Genomic DNA, 10,228 nt, shown 5'->3' on the forward strand with positions numbered 1-10,228 from the left:
ACAAGGAGATGGCAACATGTAAACAACTGTCCACCGTGATGTGTAGAGATTTAACTCTGAAAAGTCTTTTTAGGGGTGTTGTTTTCTTCACGAGAAATTGAATGTCACAATGTGACAATAGGTTCTGCGCTAGACTTGGGGTATAAAGATGAAGGCAGAGTAACAGTAAGTGTAGCCTGATGAAATTTGTACAGAAAGGACCAAAATAATTTGGTAACTCATCTTTTTGACTGAGTCTTTAGTTGCCACCTGGATGGATTCACTGAAGCAAAAAAAAAAATTAAAGACACAAATTCAGGCAGAAATTTGTTGTTGTCTTAAATGATTTATAACCAAAGAACCCATGGACTGTCCCTTGCAAATTTTATACTAGGGCAGTTTCATGAGCTTGAGTCAGGCATTTTGGGTTTACGTCAGCTTAGGAGAAATTTGCCATGAAGGGGAGACCAATATCTGTGTAAAATAAACGTATGGGGTAACTGTAGCAATAAACAATTTAAGGACCTTGTTCTAATTTCCATCTTGCTGAAGAAGGGCCCTTTCAGTAAACACTAGTTCAAGTAACATGGGTAAATCCATTCCCACTTACTAATGATACTTTTTGTCTGCTGGAGATAGTAAAACTATGTCCTTTGGACTGAAGGTTTAAGCCTTTGATCCAGATAAAGAAAGAGGGTGATAAGTCTTAAAACTCTTGTGAAGGGCTGCTTGGAGCAGGTACAGAAAAGTTGTCAGTGAAGATCAGCAGTAACAGCTGTTGAGGCAAGGAGCAGAGGAGATGCTGGAGGATAGATACTGGGAGAGCAGGTTGCCTGCTCTCCTTTTTGGAAAGGCCAGCAGGTAGGAGCAGGACTGGACAGAGATTTTTCAGTCTGCACTGAGACCTTCTTGCTTAAGTTCTATGATATAAAGTCATACAGATGATCTCTTGGAGACAACTGATAAATGAGGAATTCATTGTTCTTGTGCAATCTCCCTCTTTTCAGGTGAGCGTTGCAGTTGGTTGTGCCACTCGTGACAGAACTGTTGCTTTTGCCAGCACCTTTGCTACCTTCTTCACACGGGCGTTTGACCAGATCCGCATGGCTGCCATCTCTGAGAGTAACATCAATCTCTGTGGGTCGCACTGCGGTGTTTCTATCGGTAAGGGCAGCCTGGGCTTATCTGTCAGCAGTTCCACCCATTCAGTGATAAGTGTCTAGCAGTCAAGCTGATAGTGCTTGGTGGAGACAATCAGTAATATAGCTGTGATGGTAGAACAGTGGCACCATTTAGAGAAAGAAGTCATGCTTGCAGTTCACTTGTATCAGACCTTTTGTTGCATTTAGAAGGAGTGAGAAAGATTTCAAACCATCATCAGTTTATCTGCTTTTTTCCCTCTTTTTTTTTTTTTTTTTTTTTTCAGTTTGGGACCTGTTTCTTAAAGGTTGGCACAATATTAAAAACCACAAAAATTAGATTCAGGAAACTTGGCTTTCACTGCAAGCCAATATGGGAATACGTTCTGTCCCACATGGTTATTCCCTACAAGCTTTTCTACTCTACAAGTATAGAGCGATATAAAGGGATTGGATTGAAAGCAGGGAGCTTGGGTTCCTTTCCAGCTTTGCAGTTGACGTTCACTGGGACGAGAATAGTTGTGTGCTTGTTTCCCAGTCCCTAAAATGAGAAACTAATCATACTTCTTCCACAAGGTTCTTTTTATTGCTTTGGTCTCTAATTCTTACCCATAAGCTTTCAACCCACTCGCGGCTACTCTTCAGGGACAGCTCTTCATACTGAATCCATTTCTTGACGTAGAGGGCAACACCTCTGCCCCTCCTTCCTCGCCTGTCCCTTCTGAACAGCCTGCAGCCATCAGTGGCTGCACTCCAGTGATGGGATTTGTCCCACCGAGTTTCAGTAATGGCAATCAGGTTGTAGCTTTCTAGCAGCATGGTGGCTTCCAAATCCTGTTTGTTGGCCATGCTGCGTGCGTTGGTGTAGATGCACTTCAACTAGGCTGTCAGCCACGGCACCTTCTTTGAGGAACACCCCTTAATTCTTTTGAGGTATTTCTCTGGGAAATTTCAGGGAAATTTGGAGCCCCTGCTATCTCAGGAGCCCCTGGCTTTTCCCTGTAAGATTTCAGTTGTGCTGCAGTGTCCCCAGCACATCTCCGAGCAGCAGGCTGAGGGCTCTTGCTAGCAGTACCTTCTCTGGTCTTTGCTTCCCATCGTAACTGTTTGGTACATGTCAGATCATATTGGGTCAGATCATATTTTGATTTTGGTTTGAGGGAGAAAGGGAGTTTTGTTTTTTTTTAATTAAATGTGTAGACACCACTCATCAAAACAGGAACAGACTTGCATACCAAGGAGGAAAATGCCAGTAATAGTTTTGGCTAGAAGCCTGGTGTGTACGTGGGGGGCTGTTTAAAGCAAAATAGTTAGTTTAGACCTGTAATATCAGTAAAGATTTAAAGATGCTTCATAAACGTGTGTAACCTCATCCAGAACCTCCAGCGTAACTCACAGCGGTGTGGAGTATGCTCTAGTAGTGGAGACTGTAAGTAAAGCATATCAGATTATGGCTTGTGTAGGTCATTAAGGGAGGGATTTGATTACAAGCCTCTTTTCTTTTTAAAATCAGTCCTCCCACCTCATCGCAGTCTACTTCAATCCAATTTAATTCTTCTAGCCAGTGGCAAAGGGTCTTGGTGCAGAAGCCAGTTAGCTTTGGTCTTTGCTCACTCCGGAAGATAAAATGTCTTTGAGTTACCAGAATTGTCTCCTAGAACTACACTTCCACGTTTCAATTTTCAGCAGTTGAAACGGTCTGCTGGGAGCTGTGATTGTGAAGTGCATACTTAGATTTATGGAGTGGTTTGAGTTACAGATCCAATTCAGGCCTCAACGCTAGTTTTCAAAGAAGAATTTGAACCCAAAGTTTTGCAACCACGCCGTAGAAGAAAGTAATGCAGAGAAATCCTTTAACAGCTAGAAAATTCCATTTTAAGTGGACAGGTATGAATTGAGTGTACTTCCTGTGAGAACTGGGGGCCTGCGTGGAATTCAGCCTCCAGACTGGATCTGTGGTGAAAACTGAAATGTTGCGTCTGCAGTTCTAGGCAGACCTGGGCTTCTGCTCCACTGAAACTTGGACCCATTAAATTTATGCTAATAACTATCACAATGACCTTCTGAACTTGTACTAAGTTCACTCCTAGACTGAGTTGCTGATGGACCAGAACATCTAACAAAACATTAAATATGTTTTCAAGGTCATAAGAGAATGATGGAAAATCTGTATTTTCCGAACTGAACATACAGGGAAAGAATAGAAGTATCAGGTGTTCAGACAACCTGTTTTATATTCTAGACGTTCGATACTGTTCACATTAAGCAGTCACTTTTTTTAATTAAGCTCTAAATGTAGGTTTTTCAGGTGTAATTGAAAATGACTCTCTTCTGGTCTGTGTTACTCTAAAACCACATAAATCAGGATTTTCATAAAAATGCACTTGGGGCCAAACTCAGCTTAGTGCTGGACTGTGAATTACTTGTATGAACTGCGAATGTGATGGAAAATCTGTATTTTCCGAACTGAACATACAGGGAAAGAATAGAAGTATCAGGTGTTCAGACAACCTGTTTTATATTCTAGACGTTCGATACTGTTCACATTAAGCAGTCACTTTTTTTAATTAAGCTCTAAATGTAGGTTTTTCAGGTGTAATTGAAAATGACTCTCTTCTGGTCTGTGTTACTCTAAAACCACATAAATCAGGATTTTCATAAAAATGCACTTGGGGCCAAACTCAGCTTAGTGCTGGACTGTGAATTACTTGTATGAACTGCGAATGCTGGCAAAAGTACACTAGCAAAGTAGGAGAAGCATGAGTACTGTCTTTACCTTGGGTAAGATTCGGAGTCAGGCACCAGTTAATTTTGTTCCTCATAAACAATTCCACTTTTTTTACATATATTTTTTACATATATGCATTGTATGGGTGCATTGTGTGGGGAAGGAAGATGTCCACTGAGAGCCGCCAGAGTGCATATGGATTTAGAAACAGTGATTTTGAGAACTTTTTTCATGATGTCATAACTGAAAGCTGAGACACTCTCTTTTCCTGGTTTGTTCTTACTTTCTTAGTACTGTGTAGTGTCAGAGTTCAACGATTGATTTCTTTAACATGTTTAAAGTTCTTCAGAGGTTTGTGCTGCTCTTATGAAAATACTCTCCTCCTCCCTCGTGAACTCGTCCTTCTTGAGTTAACAGGTAGTGGGTGCATGTGGGAAGGCTGACTGCCCCGCTTCTGCTCTGCAGGCTGTGACATGACTGGATTCACAACTCCTTGCATGGTTGGTTTGGAACGGTGCCATTCCCAAAGCACTGTTATATAAGGGGTGGGGGGGTTGTGGTGGTTGTTTCTTTAACTGTGGAAAATCATGGCATCCAGCACATGTTCTGGTTAGCAGTGCTTTTTTTATTGATCTCAGTTTATGCCATAATTAATTTAACCACACAGATGCCATATTACCCTTTAAAGACTTCTTAATATTGAAAAATACACACCATTTAATCTTGAAGTGAGCCTAAGAATTAGAGCAGTTGTACCAAATACACTCTCCATTTCCAGTGGAACCCACACAATCCTCCTTTCCCACTTGCAGCAGTTTAAATCTAGAGGAACACTACTGACCAGTAGAAGTTTTGCTTGTGCAGCCTCAGTCCATGTAAATCTGAAGATGCTCAGACCTCTTGTGACCCTCTTTCAGTATCTATACCCTTCCTACTTTAGTCATCGTCCTTCTGTGTTGTTTTATTGTTATACTTTATTTCCTACTTTTTCTTTTTAACCCTAGTTCTCTTTCTTTTTAGTCTCTTTCTATCTTTATTTACTGTTTAGATGGTTCCAAGTTTAAGGAGAAGATGATTCTTTTCTCAAGCAGGTAGACTTGCATGTCCTGTGTGTGCCTGATTTTATATGTTTATTAATTTTTTTCTGGTTTACATTGAACCTCACTGCTATATTGAGTGATTGTCCAAAGCGTGCACTTATTCTTTTGTAACCCGGGTTTAATTCTTCTAGGCGAGGATGGGCCATCTCAGATGGGGCTGGAGGACCTGTGCATGTTCCGGGCTATTCCCAATGCCACTGTGTTTTACCCTAGCGATGCTGTAGCCACGGAAAAAGCAGTGGAAATAGCTGCCAACACCAAGGTTCGCATCTGAGTATTCCTGAGCCAGAGAATAATTTTTTTTACTGCCTTTGTTGCTTCTTGCTTCTCTCTACCCACATAAATTCTTTCAAAGGCTCCCGCATGGCCGTGGGATGTTTTCTTTGCATGGGAAGGTTGCAGACGTTCTCACTGGGCTAGTGCAGAATGAACAGCCTGAAGTGCTGTGGGCCACGTTCGGGGAGATGTAAATGATTCCACGGCGATTGCAGTTTGGGTCTCTATTGATTCAGAAATAAGGGCAGGTGTAACTCCCTTGTGGGTCTTTAGCAAACTTAGAGAAAGTGCTCTCCCAGTATGGTATCCTGGGGTCAGAATTGAAGCTGGATATGGAATGATAAATGTCTCTTGAGGATTTTCATCATCAAGTACCTGTAGGTGAAAGCTCAGGAGTCAGGTCCTCAAGAGTCTAAGACAGTCCCATCTTCTGGAGATAGTGAGAGCTGGTGCTCATGCTGGTGAGGGTCTCACTGGTCATCTCTTGCTCCTCTGTTGCCAGTGGTGGACTGTAGTTAAACTGACTGTGGCTGAAGACGACTAAGACTTCCCGTGTGACTGTGACAGAGTTTCTGATTTCTTTTACCTTCAGCTGACTGGACATAGTAATGGTCAAATGTCATTGGTAGCGTTGGGTTGGATCATCTCTTTGATGGACACTTCTTTTGGCTGCCATAGGAATTTACCTTGAGGAAGGAGCAAATAATCTGAAAAATTTCAGTCATGCTAGTACAGCTTTCAGGTGAAGGACTGTGAAAATATGGCATGTAACAAATACAGTGAGTGGTTTACGGAAAAAAAAAATGAGGTGGGGGAAAGGAGCGTGAGGGAGAGATTAGATTTAACTACTGGTTTGTTACTTCCTTTGGAAGGGCATCTGAGCATTAACCGATGAGAAGCGTTTTTCTTCGCTTTCAGCTGAGCATTTCTTCTTTTGCTTTAAAGTCGCTAGAGTAAAATTTGCACGTGTATGGCAAAGTTCCAAGATTCTAATTAACTCGAGTAGCATTCTCCATTTCCCCAAGAGAACAAAAGGGAAATAAAGATCTTGGAATCAGAAAGAAAATTGTAAGTTATGAGTGCTCTAAGAAGAGGTTAACTGTATGGTAACCTCTGCAACGAGCAGCTATTGAGAAGGGACTAATGGGAAGTGGGGTGGGAGAGCGGGGGGCACAAAAGTTTACTCAGTAGAACCAGAAGTAACGCAGAAAGGTAAAAACCGGGCAAATAGAAAAAGTTGGTTTGATGTTTGTTTGGGTTTTTCTCGTAGGGTTTACAAACTAGGATGCCAACACTTTTCTGGTTTTGTAACTTACAATATGTTTACTTTGAAAACAGGGCATTTGTTTCATAAGAACTAGTCGTCCTGAAAACCCTGTCATTTACAACAACAATGAGGACTTCCATATTGGACAGGCAAAGGTAAATAGTGCCCAGATAAACGGACTTGGAAAAATACACAAAGTTCCTCCTGTAAAAGCCCCCTTCCCACTAAAGCATTCCAATGCCAAAGATTTGATCTTTTTAATAAAATCTCCAGAAATGTGAGAAATGCCAGTAAGATTCGTGGTTAAAAATTCATGGGAACGTGTTCCTGCAGGTGATTCTGAAGAGTAAGGATGACCACGTGACTGTGATCGGAGCAGGAGTCACTCTGCACGAGGCTCTGGCTGCAGCAGAGCAGCTGAGAAAAGGTGATCGCATTATGGGGTTGTTTTCTCCTTTTTCATCATTTAATGCAACAGAGAAATCAGACCACTCAGCCTAACTGACTACTCACCCTTAGTACTGGTGAACGTTAATTAAAATGTTACAGACAACTAGTCACCAGTGCAGCGCAGTGCCTATCTGCCAGTCTTGCCTAAGGGGCAGGTTTTGGTTAACTTAGCAGCAGTAGCAGCCATGAAAATTGCCAACCTGACCAGATCGGAGTCTCCTTAGAACCTGTACTGAAAGTGCCCCGCAAGCCAAATCGTGGAGCAAGCTCGGAGGAGGCAGGAGCGATCCGTGGCTGGCACGCGGTCCGGGCGGTTAGGGTGCCGACGCAGTCGAAGGCAGTCGGGCTGTGGCCAGTTAACAGAATCGGCTGAGCCACAGCCAACTGGCCGTGCCCTCACCCAGCGCTGTGGGTAGGCAGTGCCTTGGGGTGGATACGGTTCACTGCTAACCTGGCGTTTTTGAATGAATGTGTCAACTTTTAACTACCGTGGGAGGCTGTACTTCTGTGATAGTGCTCAAGTGGGCCGATAGCAAAGATAGATAAAAATCCTTCAGTGAATTAAGAAGATAAAGAAACCATCAAAAACCCATCTGTGAGTCAGTAGCCTGCGCCCAGGAAGAGATTACACATAATGAGAGATAATGCAATTAATGCTGCCTGTGGCTTACTGGTGGCTTTGTAGGCTGTGTCTAGGGAATGGACATCTTGTCATGACCTTGTCAGGCTTAGGACATTTTGGAAGTTGTGTTTTCAGAACTATTGTTGTTTTCCTGCGTTCCCCATGCTTCGCGATGCTCTGCTGGTCCTGAAGTGTGAATACCCAGCTATGGAGAGAGAACCCTTTAGTGCAGAGGCAGTGTCTAATACCTGAAATAAATACACTGGCCACTGAGGAGCCTTCAGTCACAAAACTCAACATGACACAGGGCTTCCTGAGCTATGGTAGGAGCTGACTCCGTGCTCCGCTAGCTAGGATCAGACAGAAGCTGCTCTCTATAAACAAGCGCCATTTACCTCAACAAGTCGTCTAGGCCTGCCCTGTGAAGACAGGACAAATTCTGGTTTTGATGCAACTTTAAGGGCACCGCGATCAGGGCTGGGGCAGTTCGAACAGATGCACCTTATAGGTGGGCAGCCTGCAGTGAAGAATTCAGAATGCCCACAGAGCAAAGAGGCAGGAGGAGATTGTGCTTAGCTTGGCAGTAAAGTTAAATGTAAAATAAAGGTCCAGGAAAAATATTGTGATTGATTGACGGTCTGAATAAGAAGGATTTCCTGGTGACTAGATTCTGCTCCTACCTGTGGGAAGGCCAGTCAGATCACTGTTGTGCTGACAGGCACTCCCTGCGCCAGGTCACTCCTAGTGACCCTGAGTCCCTTACCAAGGCTTTTCTGCCTGGAGTTTGTCTGTGGAATGGGTGGTACTACTGTCTCACAAGGTGCATGAAGAAAGAACACAAAAAAAGAGGGTTGTTTGGGTTCTGTGGTAGACAAGCCGTAAGTACAGATACCTGGGAGTTAGCGTAGACAATTTATTTCATAATGGCTCCAAAAGATCACAGGGGCTGCCTGTGCCACTTGCATTGCCGTGTGTACTCCAAATTCATGTTGCAAATCGTTTCATTCCATTTCTTCAGAAAAAATCTTCATCCGTGTGATTGATCCCTTCACTATAAAGCCGCTGGATAAGAAGACGATACTTGAAAACGCAAGAGCGACCAAGGGCAGAATCATCACTGTTGAGGACCATTACCATGAAGGTGAGCTGGGTCCGCGGTTGTTCCCCGGGGGTTGGAAGCTCACAGCTTCTCCTGACCTGAGAGAGAGGTGTGGGACCTGATGGTGTCGTTCAGTTAAAGCACAAGAGAGGTTTTAGCCTTTTCATTACTGTTACGATTCTAAGTTGACACTTACTTAGCTTGACGGTTTCCTGAGATAGATAATGGGTTAATCAGGGTGGCCTTTCTGATTAACTTGGCCTTGTGTGCCCTTCTGTATGCTGGGTCCCAGCTGAAGTCTTGATTTGTCTGTGCCCAGTGACTCTTGTGAATTCCTTCTGTGCGGCGATTCTGCACAGGATGTTCGCAGAATGGCTTTGCAGCAGCTGCTTTGCAGTTTGTTAAATTGCAAGAGAGACAGACCAGTCCTGTGCAGGTTTCTTACGTCTTCCCTGTGTCCAAAAGCTTGACTCCATGTTGCTTAAAATCAGATGGCTTTGGAAGTTCCTGCGGTCACCCTGGGATAAGTTTCTCCCTCTTTCTTCTCCACTACTATAAAAGAGCAGTTCAGGTCCGGTGAGGAGCTAGAGCACTTTACGTCCTCACTGGACTCTTCTTTGTTCCCTCAGCTCACCTGCTTACGGGCCATTTTGGAATCTGTTGCTCGTATTTGGTAGTGTTCTTAAGCCAGGGTAAGAAGTGCGTGATACGTACAGGAGGGAGTTTCTAAGAGATTCATGACTAAATCTTAAAATAAAATGCTTCTTGGGAGAAGCAGAGTGGTCTCTATAAGACTCCTCCAGCTTCTGTGCCACAATTTTGTTTAGAATCATAGAATCAGTTAGGTTGAAAAAGATCATGAAGCCCAACAGTTAAACTACCTACCACATCTACATGTCTTTTAAATACCTTCAGGGATGGTGACTCAATCATTTGCTTGGGCAACCTGTTCCCGTGCTTGATAAGCCTTTTGGTGAAAAATTTTTCCTAATGTTCAAACTTTTCTTAATGCATCCCTGGGCACAACTTGAGGGCGTTTCCTCTTGTCTGGTTGCTTGTTACTTGGGAAAAGAGACCAACCCCCAACTTTCAGATAGTTGTAGAGAGCAGTAGGGTCTCCCCTGAGCCTCCTTTTCTCCAGCCTAACCAATCCTAGCTCCCTCAGCTGCTCCTCGTAGGAGTTGTTCTCCAGACCCTTCACCAGGTTCGTTGCCCTTCTCTGAACATGCTCCAGCACCTCAATGTCCTTCTTGAGCTGAGGGGCCCAAAACTGGACACAGTGCTCAAGGTGTGGCCTCACAATGCCCAGTACAGGGGACAACCCCTGCCCTGCTCCTGCTGGCCACACCAGTGCTGATACAAGCCAGGATGCCGTTGGCCTTCTTGGCCTCCTGGGCACCCTGCTGGATCATACTCAGCTGCTGTCAACCAGCACCCCCAGGTCCTTTCCTGCTGGGCAGTTTCCAGCCACTCCTCCCCCAGCCTGTAACGTTGCAGGGGGTTGTTGTGGCCCAAGTGCAGGACTCTGCACTTGGGCTTGATGAATTTCATACAGCTTGACTCAGCCC

The 10,228-nt window shown here is 43.9% G+C and overlaps 1 protein-coding gene across 2 annotated transcripts in view; it reads left to right on the forward strand.

Annotated features, from left to right (window-relative positions):
- The window catches only part of TKT (transketolase), a 21,413-nt gene that overhangs the window by 8,355 nt on the left and 2,830 nt on the right, over positions 1-10,228 (forward strand). For both annotated transcript variants that reach the window (XM_010145852.1, XM_010145854.1), the window contains 5 exons: positions 987-1,143; positions 5,078-5,208; positions 6,561-6,644; positions 6,823-6,916; positions 8,580-8,702. In XM_010145852.1, coding sequence (XP_010144154.1) covers positions 987-1,143; positions 5,078-5,208; positions 6,561-6,644; positions 6,823-6,916; positions 8,580-8,702 — 589 coding nt within the window. The remainder of the gene's footprint in view (positions 1-986; positions 1,144-5,077; positions 5,209-6,560; positions 6,645-6,822; positions 6,917-8,579; positions 8,703-10,228) is intronic.

The sequence above is a fragment of the Buceros rhinoceros genome, unplaced genomic scaffold (assembly GCF_000710305.1).
Source record: "Buceros rhinoceros silvestris isolate BGI_N320 unplaced genomic scaffold, ASM71030v1 scaffold19181, whole genome shotgun sequence".
In the NCBI taxonomy this organism is placed as follows: domain Eukaryota; kingdom Metazoa; phylum Chordata; class Aves; order Bucerotiformes; family Bucerotidae; genus Buceros; species Buceros rhinoceros.